At 39.8% G+C, this 22,162-nt stretch overlaps 1 protein-coding gene across 1 annotated transcript in view; it reads right to left on the bottom strand.

Moving 5' to 3' along the window:
* EFCAB3 (EF-hand calcium binding domain 3) overlaps window positions 1-22,162 on the bottom strand; it is a 158,331-nt gene that overhangs the window by 64,726 nt on the left and 71,443 nt on the right. Inside the window, exons 27-34 of the mRNA XM_028836627.2 lie at window positions 22,002-22,106; window positions 10,936-10,989; window positions 9,770-9,874; window positions 6,621-6,671; window positions 4,806-4,910; window positions 2,604-2,657; window positions 1,562-1,666; window positions 686-739 (exon numbers count right to left, since the gene is read on the bottom strand). Coding sequence (XP_028692460.2) covers window positions 686-739; window positions 1,562-1,666; window positions 2,604-2,657; window positions 4,806-4,910; window positions 6,621-6,671; window positions 9,770-9,874; window positions 10,936-10,989; window positions 22,002-22,106 — 633 coding nt within the window. The remainder of the gene's footprint in view (window positions 1-685; window positions 740-1,561; window positions 1,667-2,603; window positions 2,658-4,805; window positions 4,911-6,620; window positions 6,672-9,769; window positions 9,875-10,935; window positions 10,990-22,001; window positions 22,107-22,162) is intronic.

The raw sequence follows: 22,162 nt of genomic DNA, 5'->3' as shown, positions 1-22,162 counted from the left end.
GGGTTTTGCTCTGCAGCCCAGGATGGAACTGCAGCCTTGAACTCCTGGGCTCAAGCAATCCTTCTGCCTCAGCCTCCTAAGTAGGTAGGACTATAGGTATGTGTCACCATGCCCAGCTAATTTTAAAATTTTTTGTAGAGATGGGGTCTCACTATGTTGTACAGTCTGGTGTTAAACTCCTGGCCTCAAGTGATCTGCCTGCCTTGGTGTCCCAAAATGCTGAGATTACAGGCATGAGCCACTGCGCCAGACTGTATCAGTTTTTTTTTAAGTGGTTAGAGTTGCATAGTTTTCTTGTATTATTTTAGTGTTCTAAAACATCTTTTTCTAATTCACAATTGAAATAATAATTACTTACACAGAGTTAGTATGGAAAGATAGGGTATTTCTCTTAATACTGATCCAGTGGGCTCTGCTTTGGTTTTCTCTGAGAGGTCAATAGAGAGGAGTAGGCAAGTATAATGACTTACGGTTGAAACAACAACTAACTTACTTCCTATAGTGATATGATGCTTTAACTTGCTTTAACTTATATCCCAAAAGGCCAACGCATCCAAAGAAGAATGATAAGTTATGTCTTAACAATGAATCAGTAAATTGGCAGGAAGCGAAGTTGGAACATTTAAAAGAAAATACCAAACATAAGCATTTTTTAACTTGCTTTTTCACCATGCTTCCTACTTACCATTGAGGGCCTTCACACCTTTGAGCAATCTATTCTTATATACCTTTCCATTAGCTGTAAGATAAGACACAATTCAGAATACAGGTTAAACGATGGGAAGACTAACAAAATCAGCACAAAGACAACACAACATCCATAATTTCAGGGAAAAAAACCTCTTCCAATTTGCTTGGAAGTTTCTTCTCTGTTACACTTAAGAATGAACCCAACAATAAAGAACACTTTCCCTGTTATAAATCTATCCATTGATTGAATAAAATACAGTATTTCCCTGTTTCTGTCTTTTTCCTTCCTTTTCTTTCTTCCCTGGTTTCCTTCTCATTGGTCATGATGAGATTAGGCAGTGCTCCCAGGGCGACAGGATAATTTAGCCTGGCTGGTGGGACAACCCCAGTGAAAGATGTTGCTAGCTTTCAGTATTAAAATATAAGCAACAAAAGCAGGCAACCAGACTCTTTTTTTTTTTTAGAGATGGAGTCTTGCTCTGTCACCCAGGCTGGAGTGCAGTGGCACAATCTTGGCTCACTGCAACCTCCACCTCCCAGGTTCAAGCAATTCTCCTGCCTCAGCCTCCCATGTAGCTGGGATTACAGGCATACGCCACCACGCCTGGCTAATTTTTGTATTTTTAGTAGAGACAGGGTTTCACCATGTTGGCCAGGCTGTTCTCAAACTCCTGACCTTTTGATCTGCCCACCTCAGCCTCCCAAAGTGCTGGGATTACAGGCATGAGCCACCACATCTGGCCAAGATTTCTTTTCGTGTGATGACCGTGTTTTCTAAATGAGGTTTACTGGGCATATACATGCATAATTTAAGAAGTTTTCACACACAAGCCCCTAAATCCAAGCTTCAAAGGATGTGGTAAATACTCACTGCAAATTGGCAGAGTTTTCAGCAGCTTCTTGTGCTCCTCATCAGTGAGTACGAGCCCCATTTTCCTCAGCTCATTCCCCAGATTACTGACATTAACTTTTTCTCCTTTGGAAAGATGAGAATTGTTAACATATAAGAATTTTAGGAAGAGAATAATGATTTCAAATTATGAAAAAAATTACCAGCCAGGTGCAGTGGCTCACGCCTGTAATCCCAGCACTCTGGGAGGCCGAAGTGGGTGGATCACCTGAGGTCAGGAGTTCAAGACCAGCCTGGCCAACATGGTGAAACCCCGTCTCTACTAAAAACACAAAAATTAGCCAGGTGTGGTAGTGGGCACCTGTAATTCCAGCTACTTGGGAGGGTGAGGCAGGAGAACCACTCGAACCTGGGAGGTGGAGGTTGCAGTGAGCCGAGATCACGCCACTGCACTCCAGCCCAGGCAACAAGAGCGAGACTCCATTTCAGAAAATAAACAAACAAACAAACAACAACAACAACAACAAAACAAACAAAACCTCTACATAACATAAGTGTCTACAGGAAAAATCCCAAATCAAAGAGTAACATTACGAAACAAACATTTAACCGTTAAATTTGTAAGGGTGTCAATTTAGCATGTTAGTAATAGTCTGAAGAGAAAACTACTATTTAAATATATTTTTTATGAGACAGGTTTTTGCTCTGTCTCCCAGGCAGGAGTGCAGTGGTAATCAAAGCTCACTGAAGCCTCAAACCCCTGGGCTCAGCTGCCTCAGCCTCCCAAGTAGCTGGGAATACAGGCACGTGCCACCATGCCCAGCTAATTTTTTTTTTTTTTTTGTAGAGACATGGTATTGCTTTGTTGCCCAGGCTGGTCTTGAACTCCTGGCCTCAAGTGATCCTCCTGCCTCAGCCTCTCAAAGTGCCGGGGTTACAGCTGTGAGCCCACATGCCCAGCCAAAATCTATCTACTGTTTAAAAACATTCAAATTTTTTCTCTATAGAGCATTAAGGTCTTAGTTAAAAATGAATGCCCTTTTCACCATGACTTCTGACTCACCTGTAAAAGCTTTTGCTTCATCCATCACCACATTCACATCAACCATTTCATTTTCTATAAGAAAAGACAAGTCAGACATAGAGACCAAATCTTAGACAACTGACATGAAAATTTAAGTTGTAATATAAAGGACTGGAATTCAGCTATTTCTCCTAATTTTCTCTAGTAACTTTTTAACTCAAAGTGAAGAAGAAACAGAGGATAGAAAAAGATCAAGCTGTAAGTTTAAAGTAAACATCTACTTAATTAATACCACTTTCCATAAAGTATCAAATGACTCAACATTGAGATGAAGCAAGCTTAATAGTAATTCCTTCTATAGGCCTTTCTCTTCCTTCAGACCCATAAGGGGAGCGTGTTTTAATAGACATGATTGAATTTGAAACCTAGAAGTCACTTATGTACATAAACAGTGAACCTTTAAACCTTGAAGGAATGCTATCTTCTTAATCTACAAATTTTGCTTATGTTCCCACCTCTACCCTTCAAGACTGTAATCTACTTGAGTGCAGAAATTATGCCTTAATTTTATTACACTACTGGGTTTAAATTGTCTACTCTCTAGTTCATTGTTTTGCATATAGTATATGCTAGCTAAACAAATGAAAAAATTCAGTGGTATAGAAATAGTCACACTGTTGGATGAGAAAAAAAAGTTGTCATTAAAGAAACAAAGAATTCTAAAAAATACCTCATCGGTAACAATATTTTCCAGCAGGAAGCATTTTTGAGGACTCCTAGCTAAACATGTGGGGACAATGTTACAATTAAAAAGTAATTTATGGTGACTTTTTCATGATAGGAGGAAGGGCCAGACAAAATTATGGATAATTATTAATGTTAAGCCCAGGGTGTGTAAGGTTTTAAACGACAAATTACGGCTGGGCAGGGTGGCTCATGCCTGTAATCCCAGCTCTTTGGGAGGGTAAGACATGCAGAACAGGAGTTTGAGACTGGCCCGGCCAACATGGCGAAACCTTGCTTCTATTAAAAATACAAAAATTAGGTCGGGTGCGGTGGCTCATGCCTGTAATCCCAGCACTTTGGGAGGCCGAGGCAGATGGATCACTTGAGGTCAGGAGTTGGAGACCAGCCTGGCCAACAAGGTGAAACAATACAATTATTATTATATTGTATTGTAATTATTATAAACAATACAAATAATTATTTGTATTTTTAAATACAAAAAATGAGCTGTGCGTGGTGGAGGGTGCCTGTAATCCCAGCCACTCGGGAGGCCGAGGCAGGAGAATTGCTTGAACCTGGGAGGTGGAGGTTGCAGTCAGCTGAGATTGCACCACTGCACTCCAGCCTAGGCGACAGAGGGAGACTCCATCTCAAAAAACAAACAAACAAACAAAAAACAAAAAAAATGAACCCACAAAAATTAGCTGGGTGTGGTAGTGCATGCCCATAATCCCGGCTACTTGGGAGATTGAGGCATGAGACTCGCTTGAACCTGGGAGGTGGAGGTTGCAGTGAGCCGAGACTGTGCCACTGCACTCCAGCCTGGGTGACAGAGCAAGACTCAGTCTCAGCAAAACAAAACAAAAAACTACAAATTAGGCCAAAACTGTTTTCTATGGTAGGGCCAGCTACAGGTGAAGGTAGCATGGAAGATGTTTGCTGATAGCAGTGGCCTACTTTAGTTACACCTGCCTATCGCTAGTTGAGAACAGAAACCCTGAATTAGAGGAGAAAAACTATTTATTTTGGGTTGGCATATGCTGGCTCTACTGAAAGATGTGCTGTCTGGCTCTCAGATGGAAGCTTGTTTTTCAAGGGGAAGAGCCATCTAATAAGGAAATCTTAGCCAGGGGCTCATTCCTTAGCAATTTCTTCCTAATGAATTATTCTAGCTTTGTCTCCGACAGATTTGTCTAGTTAAAACGGTCTTATTGAGTTATTAAGAAAACTTTGTCTTATTATAAAAAGGTTTACTTGGGAAGGAAGTAAGGGAGGGAGGGAGGGAAGGAGAAGGGAGGGAGGCAGGAGAATGTATGAAGCAAGTATGGCAAAATAGTAACATTTGTTAACTCTGGTCAGTGGGCACACAATGTTTGTTGTATTGTTCTCTGTTTTTAGGTGTGTTTGAAATATTTCATAAGCTTTTCAAAGAGGTTAAAAATAGGTTTACTTTCAGAAGCCTTCCTACAGAAGCCCTACGTTTCTCCTAGGTACAGTGGTATCTGAAACACTTACCATCAACTGGCAGATGGTTCAGTAGGTCCTCATATTCCTCTTTCCCAACTTCGATTTCCATATTATTTAGAAGAGTTTCCAGATTACTGACACTGACTTTTTTTCCTTAGGAATTAAGAGGATGGAAAAGAAATACAAATAATTTGAAGTAGAAGATGCCAACTTTATTATTATTATTATTATTATTTTTGAGATGGAGTTTCATTCTTGTTGCCCAGGCTGGAATGGCGTGATCTCGGCTCACTGCAACCTCTGCCTCCCAGGTTCAAGTGATTCTCCTGCCTTAGCCTCCCAAGTAGCTGGGATTACCGGTTTGTGCCACCATGCTCAGCTAATTTCTGTATTTTTAGTAGAGATGGGGTTTTACCATGTTGGCCAGGCTGGTCTCAAACTCCTGACCTCAAGTGATCTGCCCACCTCAGCCTCCCAAAGTGTTGGGATTACAGGCGTGAGCCACCGTGCCCGGCCCAGAAGATGTTAGCTTTAAATATGCATTTATGTTAAGTGGAGAGTGAAATAATATATTGGCCACTCAGTGTCAGAGTTGAGAAGAGAAAATGCTCCCTCAACATTGAGCTATAATTTTCAATTGAAGTAATCATGGATGAAAAAGAATTAGACAGATTTGATAAATTGTGATAAAGATAACAAACCTAAATGAAAGCAGAATTTCTTTTTCTTTTCTTTTCTCTCTCTCTCTTTTTTTTTTTTTGAGATGGAGTTTCGCTCTTGTTGCCCAGATTGGAGTGCAATGGCGCAATCTCGGCTCACCACAACCTCTGCCTCCCGGGTTCAAACGATTTCTCCTGCCTCAGCCTCCCGAGTAGCTGGGATTACAGGCATGAGCCACCACGCCCACCTAATTTTTGTGTTTTTAGCAGAGATGGGGTTTCTCCAGGTTGGTCAGGCTGGCCTTGAATTCCTTTCCTCAGGTGATCTGCCCACCTTGGCCTTCCAAAGTGCTGGGATTATAGGCGTGAGCCACAGCGTCTGGCCCAGAGTTTCTTTCTCTCTCTCTCTTTTTTTTTTTTTTCAGATGGAGTCTCGCTCTGTCGCCCAGGCTGGAGTGCAGTGGCTGGATCTCAGCTCACTGCAAGCTCCACCTCCCGGGTTTGCGCCATTCTCCTGCCTCAGCCTCCCGAGTAGCTGGGACTACAGGCACCCGCCACCTCGCCCGGCTAGTTTTTTGTATTTTTTTTAGTAGAGACGGGGTTTCACCGCGTTAGCCAGGATGGTCTCGATCTCCTGACCTCGTGACCCGCCCGTCTCAGCCACCCAAAGTGCTGGGATTACAGGCTTGAGCCACCGCGCCCGGCCTCTCTCTTTTTTTAAGATAGGATTTTTTTCTGTCGCACATGCTGGCGTGCAGTGGCATGATCCTGGCTCCCCGCAGCCTCGACCTCCCAGCCTCAAGTGTTCCTCCCACCTCAGCCTCCCAAGTTGCTGGGGCCACAAGTGCATGCCAGCAGGCCAGCTAATTTCCTTATTTTTTGAAGAGATGAGGTCTTCCTAAGTTGCTCAGGCTGCTCTTGAACTCCAGGGTTCAAGTGATCCTCCTGCCTTGGCCTCTTAAAGTGCTCAGATTACAGGTGTGAGCCATCATACATGCTGAAAGCAGAATTTCAAACTTGCTACAGTGACATATTACTAACAGTGACTTGCTCAAATACAATTATACCAAAGGAAGAATGGTAGGTTATGAGGCATAAATTCAGAATCAGTAAACAGTGGAATAGCAAGATTTCAATCAGTGAGAAATTCAAAAAAGCAAATGTAAAGCCCAGTACATTTTAGCTGCTGTTTTCATATTCTTACCTTTGAGAGGCTTCACACTATCCAGTAATTTTTTCTTGTACACCTTTCCATCTATAAGATATGGTAAAATTCAAGTCAAAAAGAGGATAAGAAACTATTTTTATAAGACATGATTCACCTAGAAATTTATTCTATTTCACCCTCAAATAATAACAAAAGATATGAACTGCTCTCATTGTGGCCATTCTGTCCCCTAGTTGAAACACATGGCAGTAGTTGATGTGCCCTACACACACACACACACACACACACACACACACACATGCTGCTTCTGCTTTTTTTTTTTTTTTTTTTGAGACAGAGTCTTGCTCTGTCACCCAGGCTGGAGTATGATGGTGCTATCTTGGCTCACGGTAACCTCCATCTCCCGATTCAAGTGATTCTCCTGCCTCAGCCTCCTGAGCAGCTGGGATTACAGGTGTGTACCACCATGCCTGGCTAATTTTTGTATGTTTAGTAGAGACAGGGTTTCACCATGTTGGCCAGGTTGGTCTCGAACTTCTGGCCTCAAGTGATCCACCCGCCTTGGCCTCCCAAAGTGTTGGGATTACAGGCGTGAGCCACTGTGGCCAGCTGGTGGTGCTGCTGCTTTTTTTTTTCTTTCTTTCTTTATTCCTTCTTGTTCTTCTTTCTTGCACTTTGCCTTTCTCTCCTTTCCCTGACTATGCTCTAGGCCCATGAAGTGTTCCTATCTTTATTCCTAATGGAGGATCCTAAAGGGATGATATGAAAAATAGTTATCAACTTGAACAGTAATAAAAACAATATTTAATAAAAAATTAAAAACTGTTTTTTTCTGAACAAACTCTTTCCATAAACAGAGGTGAAATTCAATTAGAATAGAGAACAGAGGGCTTATGCACCACCCCACCTCAGGCTCCATCCTATGGCAGGAGAATATGTAGTACTGAAAAACCCCTCAATGCCTGGCATGTGTCTGTAGTAGTCTCCGATACAGTCCATCTGCATTCTCCTTTCTGCTCTCTCAGAACCAAACTCCTAAGAAGGCTGCAATTCTCATAACTGACCCTTTGAGAGAACAATCTGAAGGAAATGCTAGACAAAATGAGTAACCACAGCTTTAAGAATATATGGGGTGGGCCAGGCATGGTGGCTCATGCCTGTAATCCCAGCACTTTGGGAGGCCAAGGCGGGCGGGTCACTTGAGGTTGGGAGTTCAAGACCAGCCTGGCCAACATGGTGAAACCCCATCTTTACTAAAAATACAAAAATTAGCCATGCATGGTGGCGGGTGCCTGTAATCCATTACTCGGGAGGCTGAGGCAGGAGAATCGCTTGAACCCAGGAGATGGAGGTTGCAGTGAGCCGAGATTGTGCCACTACACTCCAGCCTGGGCTGGAGATTTAATTATTCCAAGTTATATATCCAGCCTGGGCGACAGAGTGAGATTCCGTCAGAAAAAAAAAAATAAAAAGAATATGGGGATGAATTCAAATGGGTACTGAGCATTTGCTGCCCAGGGTGCTACTTCTGCCTCAAGGGCACTATCCCCCTTGGCAATGTTTAGCCTTACTCTTGCCTGGGGAAAATTGGGGAAAAGAGCGATGGAAGGAAAGGATATCTACACAGGGTCTCTAGGACTGGGCAGGAGGCACAGTTCTGAAGCACAGGCTGACCTCTGGGGTCTTTATGGGTAGTTCTGCGCAAGTGCCCTGGAGGTGGAACTTTTGAGGGGCTGTTTGTGCTGCTGACCAGGTTGGATACTGACAGTACAAGCACACAGTCCTGGAGGCCCCTGCTCTCAGGTGTTTTTCTGTTTTAATTGATGGATTGTGGGGAGGTAGGAGGGCTAACAGGGGAGGGACTGAGAATGTTGGATGCATCAGGGGGCTACAGAAAAATTTAGCTGTGTAGCTATTAAAATATTTAGCAGAGGTCTACTGGCTGAATGCAAAAGAGAGAACTTTCTCATTTCCAAATTAAAACACAAGTGACAAGAATAGGGTTTCTTTCTTTCTTTTTTTTTTTTTTTTTTTTTTTTTTTTTGAGACGGAGTCTCGCTGTGTCTCCCAGGCTGGAGTGCAGTGGCGTGATCTCGGCTCACTGCAAGCTCCGCCTCCCGGGTTCATGCCATTCTCCCGCCTCAGCCTCCCGAGTAGCTGAGACTACAGGCGCCCGCCACCACGCCCGGCTAGTTTTTTGTATTTTTAGTAGAGACGGGGTTTCACCGTGTTAGCCAGGATAGTCTCGATCTCCTGACCTCGTGATCCACCCGCCTCGGCCTCCCAAAGTGCTGGGATTACAGGCTTGAGCCACCGCGCCCGGCCTCTTTTTTTTTTTTTGAGATGGCATCTCACTGTATTGCCCAGTATCTTGGCTCATTGCAACCTCTGCCTCCCGAGTTCAAGTGATTCTCATGCCTCAGCCTCCCAAGTAGGGGACTACAGGCAACTGTCACCATGCCCAGTTTATTTTTTTGTATTTTTAGTAGAGACAGGGTTTCACCATGTTGGCCAGGCTGGTCTCAAATTTCTGACCTCAGCTGATCTGCTCACCTCGGCCTCCCAAAGTGTTGGGATTGTGGGTGTAAGCCAACACGCCTGGCCAAGAACTGGGTTTCTTATGCCAGAATTTCATTCCTTAGGGGGTGTAATGGTTAATACTGAGTGTCAACTTGATTGGATCGAAGGATGCAAAGTATTAATCCTGGGTGTGTCTGTGAGGGTATTGACAAAGCAGATTAACATTTGAGTCAGTGGGCTGGGAAAGGCAGACCCACCCTTAATCTGGGTGGGCACAAGCGAATCAGCTGCCAGTGTGGCTAGAATATGAAACAGGCAGAAAAATGTGAAAAGACAAGACTGGCGTAGCCTCCCAGCCTACATCTTTCTCCCATGCTGGATGCTTCCTGCCCTTGTACATTGGACTTCAAGTTCTTCAGTTTGGGGACTTGGACTGGCTCTCCTTGCTCCTCAGCTTGCAGACGGCCTATTGTGGGTCCTTGTGATTGTGTGAGTTAATACTCCTTAATAAATTCCTCTCTGTCTCTCTCTCTCTGTCTCTCTCTCTCCCCCACTAGTTCTGTCCCTCTAGAGAACCCTGACTAACACAGCGGGTTTCTCACAGTTCTTGTCCAGGAGCCTACGATACCACAGCTCCATGCCATGATGGTATGCTAAATACTCACCACAGACTGGCAGAGTTTTTAACAGCATCGAGTGTTCTTTTTCTGTTAGCTCGATCCCCATGTTTCTCAGCACATTTTTAAGGTTATCAGCTTCAACCTTTTCTCCTTTGAATAGATGGGAATTGTTTCAGAAGACAATATTAAGAGATTTAATTATTCCTAGTTATAAAAAATATAATCCAGTATAGCACTATTTCTAACTGCACAATGAGGTATAAATACATGAGTTGACTTCACTTACATAGAGTTATTTTGAGGTTCAGTACCTGAAAGCATTCTTTAATCCAAATAAACAGATGACACTTCTGTTCTGGGTACGAGCTGGGATAGCATGGAGTAACAGGGGGGTGGCATAACTGCTCAGTGACTTATGATGCGCTATGGCTTGAATGTTTGTGTCCCTTCCAAAATTCATGTTGAAAGTTAACCCCCAATGCAACAGTATTAACAGGTAGGGCCTTTAGGGGTGGTTAGGTTATAGGGGTTCCTCGCTTGTGAATTGGACTAAGGCCCATATAACAGAGGTCTCATACAACAATCAGCCCCCTTTTCTTTTGCCTGTCTGCCCTTCCCCATGTGAGGGCACAATGTTTAAGGCACCATCTTGAAGCATAAAGCAACCCTCACCAGACATCAAATGTGCCTTGATCTTGGACTTTTCAGCCCCTAGAACTTTGAGAAAGAAATTTCTATTGTTTTTGAATCACCTAGTTTGTGATATTTTGTTATAGCAGCATGAATGGACTAAGACAGATGGTATATAGAATCTATGTAATTCTACCTGCAAGTAATACTTCTGTTTCTGCTTCATGGCCTGAATTATGGGACTAATTGTTCATAGTGATCACATTTCCTTCTGTGAAAACTTCACACTGAGATTCACTGTGTTCACCAATATTTTGGTTCTTTAAACACTAGTGAAATGAACACATTATTGGCCTACACATTAGATAAGTTAATACCTCTTTTCGAGAGTACCCACACTTTTCCTAAATTTTTAATATTCCAAAATGTTGTCAACAAGTCAAAATTATCAATAAATGGTGAAAAAGCAGAATGAATTTATCAGTGATTTCTGGAGGAGGTAAAATACTGCTTTAAAAGGTAGTTATCTACAAAGCATTAAGATCTCAATTTTATTATATCTTATATAAATTCCCACTCACCTGTAAAAGCTTTTGCTGCATCCATCAAGACATCCAGGTCAACCTTTTCATTTTCTGTAAGAAAACTCAGAATTTAGATTCAGAGTTGAAGCTACTGAGACTTAAAAAATTATATAAAATTCTTAAATTGAAATTTAGTGAACAGAATTACAGTAATTTTTAATGTATTATTCTAGAATTTTTATTATTTTTTCAATCCAAAGGAGCACATACTAGAAGAAAAAAGATTCAAGCTTTAAGTATATATTCATTCAACTTAATTGAATGCTTGCTTTTATTTTACAAACTGTTAGCTGTTAAAAATATTCAGAGCATTATGGTGAGTGAGGTTTTGTTTGTTTGAAGTTAGCACCATCCTACAGGTCAGTCCTCTCCCTTTCAGATCTAGTTCTCTTGCATTAAGTGCAAGGCTGAGATGTGTTAGAGCAAGTGTTCTCAATGTGTGGGTCATGGACCTCTATATTCACCCAATACCCTTGGCCATTTTCACTGTGTTGACATTTGTACTGATGGTGCAAAAGCAATGTTGGACAAAACTGCTGCGTATTTGCATGAATGAAGGCAGTGACAACTAACTGTACTAGCAGTCACTGCATCCTTCACTGTACATACTTGTAGTAAGATGTCCTTGGCAAAGCAGCAAAAGTTATTAATTTTTATTAGATATTAACCCTTCAGTGCATGAAACACTTTGGCTGCAATCTAAACTATGATGATTTCTTGAGGAAAAGAACTTGTATGATTGTTTGAGTTGCAAGAAAACTAGTTGCTTTTTCATGGGATACCATTTTCACTGGAGAAAAATGACTAATGGATAAAATATAGTTTTTCAGAGTTGGATATCTGCCAGACACCTTCTTGAAAATGAACAAAGTAATTCCATCATTTTAAGAAAAAAACCTAACAACAGATGTTTTAATGGTTAAGTTCAAGCTTTTGAAGAGCAATTTGAATTTTGGAAACCTTATTATCTGTACTATGACTTGATAGTTTCCCAATACTTAAATATTATTTTAATAAGAATGATGGTGATATTAATAAATGTGGTTTTTTAAACAAATCAGCATAACAACCAGCTAACAACACAATGACAGTATCAAATCCACGCATATCAGTAATAATCTTGAATGTAAATGGGGTAAATGACCCACTTAAAAGGCAGAGTGGCAAGATGAATAAAAAAAAGCAAGATCCAATGGTATGCTGTATTCAAGAGACCCATCTCACATGTAATGACACCCATAGGCTCAAAATAAAGGGATGGAGAAAAATCTACCAAGCAAATGGAAATCAGGAAAAAGCAGGGGTTGCAATCCTAATTTCAGACAAAATAGACTTTAAATCAACAAAGATTAAAAAAGACAAAGAAGGACATTACATAATGGTAAAGGGTTCAATTCAACAAGAAGACATAACTATTCTAAATATATATGTACCCAACACAGGACTGTTCAGATTCATAAAGCAAATTCTTAGAGACCTACGAAGAGACTTAGATTCCCATATGATAACAGTGGGAGACTTCAACACTCCACTGACAGTATTTGATCACTGAGGCAGAAAATTACCAAAGATATTCAGGACCTGAACTCAACATTGGACCAAATTGATCTTACAGACCTCTACAGAACTCTCTACCCCCAAACAACAGAATATACATTCTTCTCATTGCCACATGGCACATACTCTAAAATTGACCACATAATTGGACATAAAACAATTTTCAGGAAATAAAAAAGAACCAAAATACCAAACACACTTTCAGACCACAGTGCAATAAAAAGGAGGTCAGAAATAAGAAAATCATTCAAACCATGCAATTGCACGGAAATTAAACAATGCTCCTGAATGACTTTTGCATAAATAATGAAATTGAGGCAGAAATCAATAAGTTCTTTGAAACTAATGAGAACAAAGATACAACATACCAGAATCTCTAGAATACAGCTAAGGCAGTGTTAAGAGGGAAATTCATAGCACTAAACACCCACATCAAAAAGTTAGGATGATCTTAAATTAACAACCTAACATCACAACTGAAAGAATTAGAGAAGCAAGACTAGTAAACCAACCCCAAACCTAGCAGAAGACAAGAAATAACCAAAATCAGAGCTGTACTGAAGGAAATTGAGACTCTGAAAACCATTCAAAAGATCAACGAAGCCAGGAGTTGGTTTTTTGAAAAAATTAAAAAGGCCACTAGCTAGACTAATAAAGAAGAGAAAGAGGATCCAAATAAACACAATAAGAAATGACAAAGGGGGTGTTACCACTGACCCCACAGAAATAAAAATAAGCATCGGAAACTACAAACATGTCTGTGCAAACAAACTAGAAAACCTATTAAGAGATGGATAAATTCCTAGACACATATACCTCCCAAAACTGAACCAGGAAGAAACTGATTCCCTGAACAGACAAATATTGAGCTCTGCAACTGAATCAGTAAATAGCCTACCAACCAAAAAAAGCCCAGGACCAGACAAATTCACAGCTGAATTCTACCAGATGTACAAAGAAGAGCTGGTATAATTCCTACTGAAACTATTCCAAAAAATTAAGGCTGCATCTAGTCATCCATCTTGGAGGAGGAATTGATTCTGACTTTTTTATTATTTTAGGTTAATGGTCCTCAGTCCCCATTAGCCCATCTCCTACTTCTGAGTGTCCTGGCATCCTGCCTATGGCATCTTCCAATTCCTGAAGGTCGCAGAAGACAGGGGCTGTGGCAGTCACCTGGGCCTCCCTGAGTGGAGGGCATGGAGCAGTGAAGAGTGGAGCTAAGCACAGTTTGTGGGTGCAAGGAGACAAAGGCCCTGCCAGATCCCTGAAACCATGTTGTTATTTTAAAATGAATTATTATATAAGTATTATTAAATGTGTTTTTGTTTCTAATATAATATTAATATGTACCCATATGAACAGCATGAAGTCTTAAAAATTTATTGATAGATTGATTGATTGAGTTTTAACAATAGTGTCTCTCTATGTTGCCCAGGCTGGTCTGAAACTCCCAGGCTCAATAAATCCTCCCACCTCGGCCTCCCAAAGTGGGAGGATTACAGACATGAGTCACTGTGCCCAGCCACATAAAGAATTTTTGAGACCAAAAAGTTTGAGAACCCCTAGGTTAGAGAGTACATGCAATAACAGACAATACTCAGTTTGCTTGTTGTTTCCTCATCCAACTTCAGTGCATATTTATCATTTAGCCTAGAAGATCCTGATACCCTATGTTTCCTAGTTCTCTTGTATTTTCCCAAGACTATAAGCTCCTCTGAGGGCAGACACCATATCTCTGCTGCCCTTGTACCCCTAACGATTCTTAGTTTCTAGTAAATACATTACCCAGATATAGTATAAACATTTGCCAAGTAAATATAGCAGTATCATCACAATGCTGACACATTACTGGCATTCAATAAATATTTGTGGAATGAATCAATAAAAGAAAAAAATGTATTCAAAAATCAGGACCTTGATCCTTGAATAATGAAGTCCTGCCTTAGTAAAAGATAACCTTTCTAGTCTATGGTGTTCCATGCTGTTATAAACTTGAAGCCAGCGTTTCATGCCAATCAAGATTCTTGGTGGTCTGCATCCTTACTAATGTTAGCTATCAAGCTCAGTTGAAGAAAGAATAGACTTCTTCCCTCCTTCTCTTCAGAGTCTTTTCAACTGAGCCCCAATACTATCACAGTTATGCTGTTTTTTTTTTTTTTTTTTTTTTTTGATTGGTCTAAGCTGAGAAATTGTGAGTTCCTAAAGTGTGAGAGGGGGAAAAGTCTGCCTCTGAACACACGTCCCCTCTGGGGAACCTGAAAATCCAGATCACAGAGAAAGATTTAACCTTACCTAGAGCTGAAATGGATTTAGGGAGCCAAACAAAATATAAAAATAGAAGAAGCTGCAGGAAGAGCCCTGTAGGCACTTCTGGTCCCCAGTTTGAGCCCAAGGAAGCCATTCCTGGCCTTATTTCATAGACGTTCTTGGGGAAGGCAGCCAGTGGAACTGGGGAGGGGCCACAGGGTGAAGGAAGCTCCTAGTTGAACTTGTAGTAATTTCAACTGAGCATGAATTTTCCTGAGCAGAATCCAGAGGGGAGCAAATGGGAAGTACAGACAGGAGTGCAGAAACCACAGCTGATGGTGTGGGCAGGTGGGGAAGGGCGAGGTCTGAGACCCCTGCTGGCTTTCTCAGTGGGGAGGCTTATAACCTGGGGCAAGATCTCAGCCCTGTTGCCACTGAGATCTAAAAGTGTGGAAGACATATTTGAGGGAATAATTAAGGAAAACTTCCCTGAACTTGCTAGAGGTCCAGACATTCAAATACAAGAAGCTCAAAGAACACCTGGGAAATTTATTACAAAAAGGTCATCACCTAGGCACACAGTTATCAGGTTATCCAAAGTTAGGATGAAGGAAAGAATCTTAAGAGCCAAGAGGCAAAAGCACCAGGTGATCTATAAAGGAAAACCTATCAGATTAACAGCAGATTTCTCGGCAGAAACCTACGAGCTAGAAGGAATTGGGGGCCTATCTTTAGCCTCCTTAAAGTAAACAACTATCAGCTAAGAATTTTGTATCCAGTGAAACTAAGCTCCATAAATAACGTAAAGATGCAGTCTTTTTCAGACAAACAAATGCTTTGAGAATTCACCACTACCAAGCCAGCACTACAAGAACTGTTAAAAGGAGCTCTAAATCTTGAAACAAATCCTTAAAATACACCAAAATATACATCAAAATAGACCCTCCTTAAAGCATAAATCTCACAGGACCTATAAAACAATGACACAATAAAAACAAACAAACAAACAAACAAAACCACACATGGTATTCAGGCAACAAACAGCATGATGAACAGAATAGTATCTCACATCTCAATACTAATGTTGAATGTAAATGACCTAAATGCTCCACTTAAAAGATACAGAATGGCAGAATGGATAAGAATTCATCAACTAAGTATCTGGGCCTTCAGGAGACTCACTTAACACATAAGGACTCACATAAACTTATGGTAAGGGGTGGAAAAAGATATTCCATGCAAATGGACACCAAAACAGAGCAGGACTAGCTATGCTTGTATCAGACTAAACAAACTTTAAAGCAACAGCAGTTAAAAAAGACAAAGAAGGGCATTATATAGTGATAAAAGGACTTGTCCAGGAAAATATTACAATCCTAAATATATATGCACCTAACACTGGAGTTCCCAAATTTATAAAACAATTACTAATAGACCTAAGAAATGAGACAGACAGCAACACAGTAATAATGGGGGACTTCAATACTCCACTGACAGCACTAGACAGGTCATCAAGACAGAAAGTCAACAAAGAAACAATGGGTTTAAACTATATCCTAGAACAAATGGACTTAACAGATATTTACAGAACTTTCTACCCAACAACTGCAGAATATATATTCTATTCATCAGCATATGGAACATTCTCCAAGTTGAACATATGATAGGCCATAAAACAAGTCTCAACAAATTTAAGAAAATTGAAATAATAGCCAAGTACTCTCTCACACCACAGTGGAATAAAATTGGAAATAAACTCTCAAAGGGGTTTGATGTAAATACATGGAAATTAAATAACTTGTTCCTGAATGATTATTGGGCTAACAATGAAATCAAGATGGAAATTAAAAAATTCTTTGAATTAAATGATAATAGTGATGGGATACAGAAAAGGCAGTGCTAACAGGAAAGTTCATAGCCTTAAATGCCTACATCAAAAAGTCTGAAGGAGCACAAACAGACAATCTAAGGACACACTTTAAGGAACTAGAGAAACAAGAACAAACCAAACCCAAACCCAGCAGAAGAAAAGAAATAACCAAGATCAGAGCAGAACTAAATGAAATCGAAACAAAAAAATACAAAATGATTATGAAACAAAAAGTTGATTCTTTGAAAAGATAAATAAAATCGATAGACATTAGCAAGATTAACCAAGAAAAGAAGAGAGAAGATCCAAATAAGCTCAATTAGAAGCACAATAGGAGATATTACAACTGATACTACAGAAATACAAAAGATCATTCAAGGCTATTATGAACACCTTTATATGAATAAACTAGAAAACCTAGAGGATATGGATAAATTTCTGGAAATACACAACCCTCTTAGATTAAGCCAGAAAGAAACAGAAACTCTAAACAGACCAATAACAAGCAGCAAGATTGAAATGATAATAAAAAATTGCTAACAAAATCAGAGTCCAGGACCAGATGGATTCACAGTTGAATTCTATCAGAAATTCAAAGAAGAATTAGTACGAATCCTATTGACACAATTCCAAAATATAGAGAAAGGGGGACTCCTCCCTAAATCATTCTATGAAGCCAGTATCACCCTAATACAAAAACCAGGAAAAGACATAACCAAAAAAGAAAACAACAGACGAGTATCCTTGATGCAAAAATATTTAATAAAATACTATACTAGCTAACCGAATCCAACAACATATCAAAAAGATAATCCACCATGATCAAGTGAATTTCATACCAGGGATGCAGTGATGGTTTAAAATATGCAAGTCAGTAAATGTGGTACACCACATAAACAGAATTAAAAACAAAAATCACATCCTCATCTCAATAGATGCAGAAAAAGCATTTGACAAAATCCAGCATCCCTTTATGGTTAAAACTCTTAGCAAAATTGGCATACAAGGGACATACCTCAATGCAATAAAAGCCATCTATGACAGACCCACAGCCAACATAATACTAAATGGGGAAAAGTTGAAAGCATTCCCTCTGATAACTGAAACAAGATAAGGATGCCCACTTGCACCACTTCTCTTCAACATAGTACTGGAAGTCCTAGCCAGAGCAATCAGACAAGAGAAAGAAATAAAGGGCATCCAAATTGATAAGGAGGAAGTTAAACTGTTGCTGTTTGCTGATGACATGATTGTCCACCTAGAAAACCCTGAAGACTCCTCCAGAAAGCTCCTAGAACTGATAAAATAATTCAGCAGTTTCTGGATACAAAATTAATGCACATAAATCAGTAACTCTCCTACACACTAACAGCAACCAAGGTGAGAATCAAATCAAGAACTCAACCTCTTTTACAATAGCTGAAAACAACAACAACAACAAAAAAAACCGCTTAGGAATATACCTAACCAAGGAGGTGAAAGAACTCTACAAGGAAAACTACAAAACACTGCTGAAAGAAATCATAGACAACACAAACAAATGGAAACACATCCCATGCTCATGGATGGGTATATTCAATATTGTGAAAATGACCACATTGCCAAAAGCAATCTACAAATTCAACACAATTCCCATCAAAATACCACTATCATTCTTCACAGAACTAGAAAAAACAATTCTAAAATTCATATGGAACCAAAAATGAGTCCACATAGCCAAAGCAAGACTAAGCAAACATAACAAATCTGGAGGAATCACATTACCTGATTTCAAACTATACTATAAGGCCATAGTCACCAAAACAGCATGGTACTAGTATAAAAATAGGCATGGAACAGGATGGAGAGCCCAGAAAAAAGCCAAATACTTACAGCCAACAGATCTTCAATAAAGCAAACAAAAACATCAAGAGGTCAGGCATGGTGGCTCACGCCTGTAATCCCAGCACTTTGGGAGGCCAAGGCAGGCAGCTCACTTGAGGCCAGGACCCTGGCCAACACAGTGAAACCCCATATCTACAAACAGAACAAAACGAACGAAAAAAAAAAAAAACACGAGGTGGGGAAAGGACACCCTATTCAACAAATGGTGCTGTGAAAATTGGCAAGCTACACGTGGGAGAATGAAACTGGACCCTTATCTCTCACCTTATTCAAAAATCAACTCAAGATGGATCAAAGACTTAAATCTAAGACCCGAATCCATAAAAATTCTAGAAGATGATATCGGAAAAACTCTTCCAGACATTGGCTTAGGGAAAGATGTTATGGCCAAGAACCCAAAAACAAATGCAATGAAAAGAAAGATAAATAGATGTGACTTAATTAAAAAGCTTCTGCACAGCAAGAGAAATAATCAACAGAGTAAACAGACAGCTCACAGAGTGGGAGAAAATCTTTGCAAACTATGCATCCAACAAAGGACAAATATCCAGAATCTACAAGGAACTCAAATCAGCAAGAAAAAACAATCCCATCAACAAGTGTGTAAAGGACATGTATAGACAATTTTCAAAAGAAGATACACAAACAGCCAACAAATATATGAAAAATGCTCAACATCACTAATGATCAGGGAAATGCAAATCAAAACCCCAAGGTGATACCACCTTATTCCTGCAAGAATGGCCATATTTACATATATGTATATACTACTTTAAGTTCTAGGGTACATGTGGACAACGTGCAGGTTTGTTACATATGTATACATGTGCCATGTTAGTGTGTTGTACCCATTAACTCATCATTTACATTAGGTATATCTCCTAATGCTATCCCTCCCCCTTTCCCCCACTGCACAACAGGCCCCGGTGTATGATGTTCCCCTTCCTGTGTCCAAGTGTTCTCATTGTTCAATTCCCACCTATGAGTGAGAATATGCGGTGTTTGGTTCTTTGTCCTTGTGATAATTTGCTGAGAATGATGGTTTCCAGCTTCATCCATGTCCCTACAAAGGACAAGAACTCATCCTTTTTTAAGGCAGCATAGTATTCCATGGTGTATATGTGCCACATTTTCTTAATCCAGTCTATCATGGATGGACATTTGGGTTGGTTCCAAGTCTTTGCTATTGTGAATAGTGCCACAATAAACATACTTGTGCATGTGTCTTTATAGCAGAATGATTTATAATCCTTTGGGTATATACCCAGTAATGGGATGGCTGGGTCAAATGGTATTTCTAGTTCTAGATCCTTGAGGAATCGCCACACTGTCTTCCACAATGGTTGAACTAGTTTACAGTCCCACCAACAGTGTAAAAGTGTTCCTATTTCTCCACATCCTCTCCAGCACCTGTTGTTTCCTGACTTTTTAATGACTGCCATTCTAACTGGCATGAGATGGTATCTCATTGTGGTGTTGATTTGCATTTCTCTAATGGCCAGTGATGATGAGCATTTTTTCATGTATCTGTTGGCTGCATAAATGTCTTCCTTTGAGAAGTGTCTGTTCATATCCTTTGCCCACTTTTTGATTTTTTTTTTTTTCTTGTAAATTTGTTTGAGTTCTTTGTAGGTTCTGGATATTAACCCTTTGTCAGATGGGTAGATTGCAAAAATGTTCTCCCATTCTGTAGGTTGCCTGTTCACTCTGATGGTAGTTTCTTTTGCTGTGCAGAAGCTCTTTAGTTTAATTAGATCCCATTTCTCAATTTTGGCTTTTGTTGCCATTGCTTTTGGTGTTTTAGTCATGAAGTCCTTGCCCATGCCTATGTCCTGAATGGTACTGCCTAGGTTTTCTTCTAGGGTTTTTATGGTTTTAGGTCTAACATTTAAGTCTTTAATCCATCTTGAATTAATTTTTGTATAAGGTGTAAAGAAGAGATCCAGTTTCAGCTTTCTACATATGGCTAGCCAGTTTTTTCCCAGCATCATTTATTAAATAGGGAATCCTTTCCCCATTTCTTGTTTTAGTCAGGTTTGTCAAAGATCAGATGGTTGTAGATGTGTGGTATTATTTCTGAGGGCTCTATTCTGTTCCATTAGTCTGTATCTCTGTTTTGGTACCAGTACCAGAATGGCCATAATTTAAAAATCAAAAAATAATAGATGTTGGTGTAGATGTGGTGAAAAGGGAACACTTTTATACTGTTGGTGGGAATGTAAACTAGTATAACCATTATGGAAAACAGTATGGAGATTCCTTAAAGAACTAAAAGTAGATCTACCATTTGATCTAGCAATCCCACTTCTGGGTATCTACCCAGAGGAAAAGAAGTTATTATATGAAAAAGACATATGAACATGCATGTTTATAGCAGCACAATTTGCAATTGCAAAAATATGGAACCACATTAAATGCCGATCAACCAATGAATGGATAAAGACAATGTGGTATATATATACCATGGAATACTACTCTGCCATAAAAAGGATGAAATAACGGCATTTGCAGCAACTTGGATGGAGTTGGAGACCATTATTCTAAGTGAAATAACTCAGGAATGGAAAAATGAACATTGTATGTTCTCATTTATAAGTGGGAGCTAAGTTATAAGGATGCAAAGGCATAAGAATGATATAATGGACTCTGGGGACTCGAGGGGAAGGTTAGAAGTGGAGTGAGGGATAAGGCTACACATTGGGTGCAGTGTACATTGCTCGGGTAATGGGTGCACTAAAATCTCAGAAATTGCCACTAAATAACTTATCCATGTAACCAAATACCACCCGTTCCCCCAAAACTATTGAAATAATAAAAAAGTATATATAAAAATAATTCAAAAAAGGAGATTGGTCTATATCTATAAAAGATGGATGTATCTTTTCATCATCTCCTCTTATCCTTTTTATTTTCTCTTACCCTCCCCTCATCTCTTTCTGTTATCTCTTTCTTCCTTATCCTACTCTTTTATTCCATTCTTTATCTCTCAAATATTCCTTTATTCTATCTTTCCATTCTTTTAGTATTCTTGTCCTCATAGAGACACTCTGAGACACTATTTTAACCCTGGTGATGATTCTCATGGTTTGATGTACCTTGTTTAAAGATGAATAACACTAATAATTAGGAAATGCATTTTCAATTGTCTGATACTGAGTGTCCTATAAATACCTCAATTCAACTGTATTTCAAAGATTTTTCTTCATTCTGCTTCCCCTGCTATCCTTCTCCCTGTTTTTAAAAATTGTTTTTTGACAGTCATATAAGTGATAAACTTCTGGTTTACACTTTGGTAGCTCCCTCCCTTTCACCCACCACATCAAATCAGTCTTCCGCACATATGTGTGGTTCCCAGGTAAGGCCCTTATCACCTGTACCTTATTAACAGTCTCTTAAATTATTTATCTCTGTCCCCAGTTTTTCTCTCTCCAATATGTCTTACTCTTTGCTTTCACAGTAGACTAGTCATTATCTACAGGATAAAGGTGTCTTAAATGCTCACCAGTCACTGGCAGGTGACTCTTCAGGTCCTTGATTTCTTTTTCTTCGAGTCTGAACCCAGTGTTTTGTAAAACACTCGTTAGGTCATTGACATTAACCTGCCCTCCTTCACAGAAACAAGAAAAAGTAGATAAGGATGTCATAAAATGAAAAATACATACT

The sequence above is a fragment of the Macaca mulatta genome, chromosome 16, assembly GCF_049350105.2.
Source record: "Macaca mulatta isolate MMU2019108-1 chromosome 16, T2T-MMU8v2.0, whole genome shotgun sequence".
In the NCBI taxonomy this organism is placed as follows: Eukaryota; Metazoa; Chordata; class Mammalia; order Primates; family Cercopithecidae; genus Macaca; species Macaca mulatta.
This window is presented reverse-complemented; position numbering and strand designations above follow the sequence as displayed.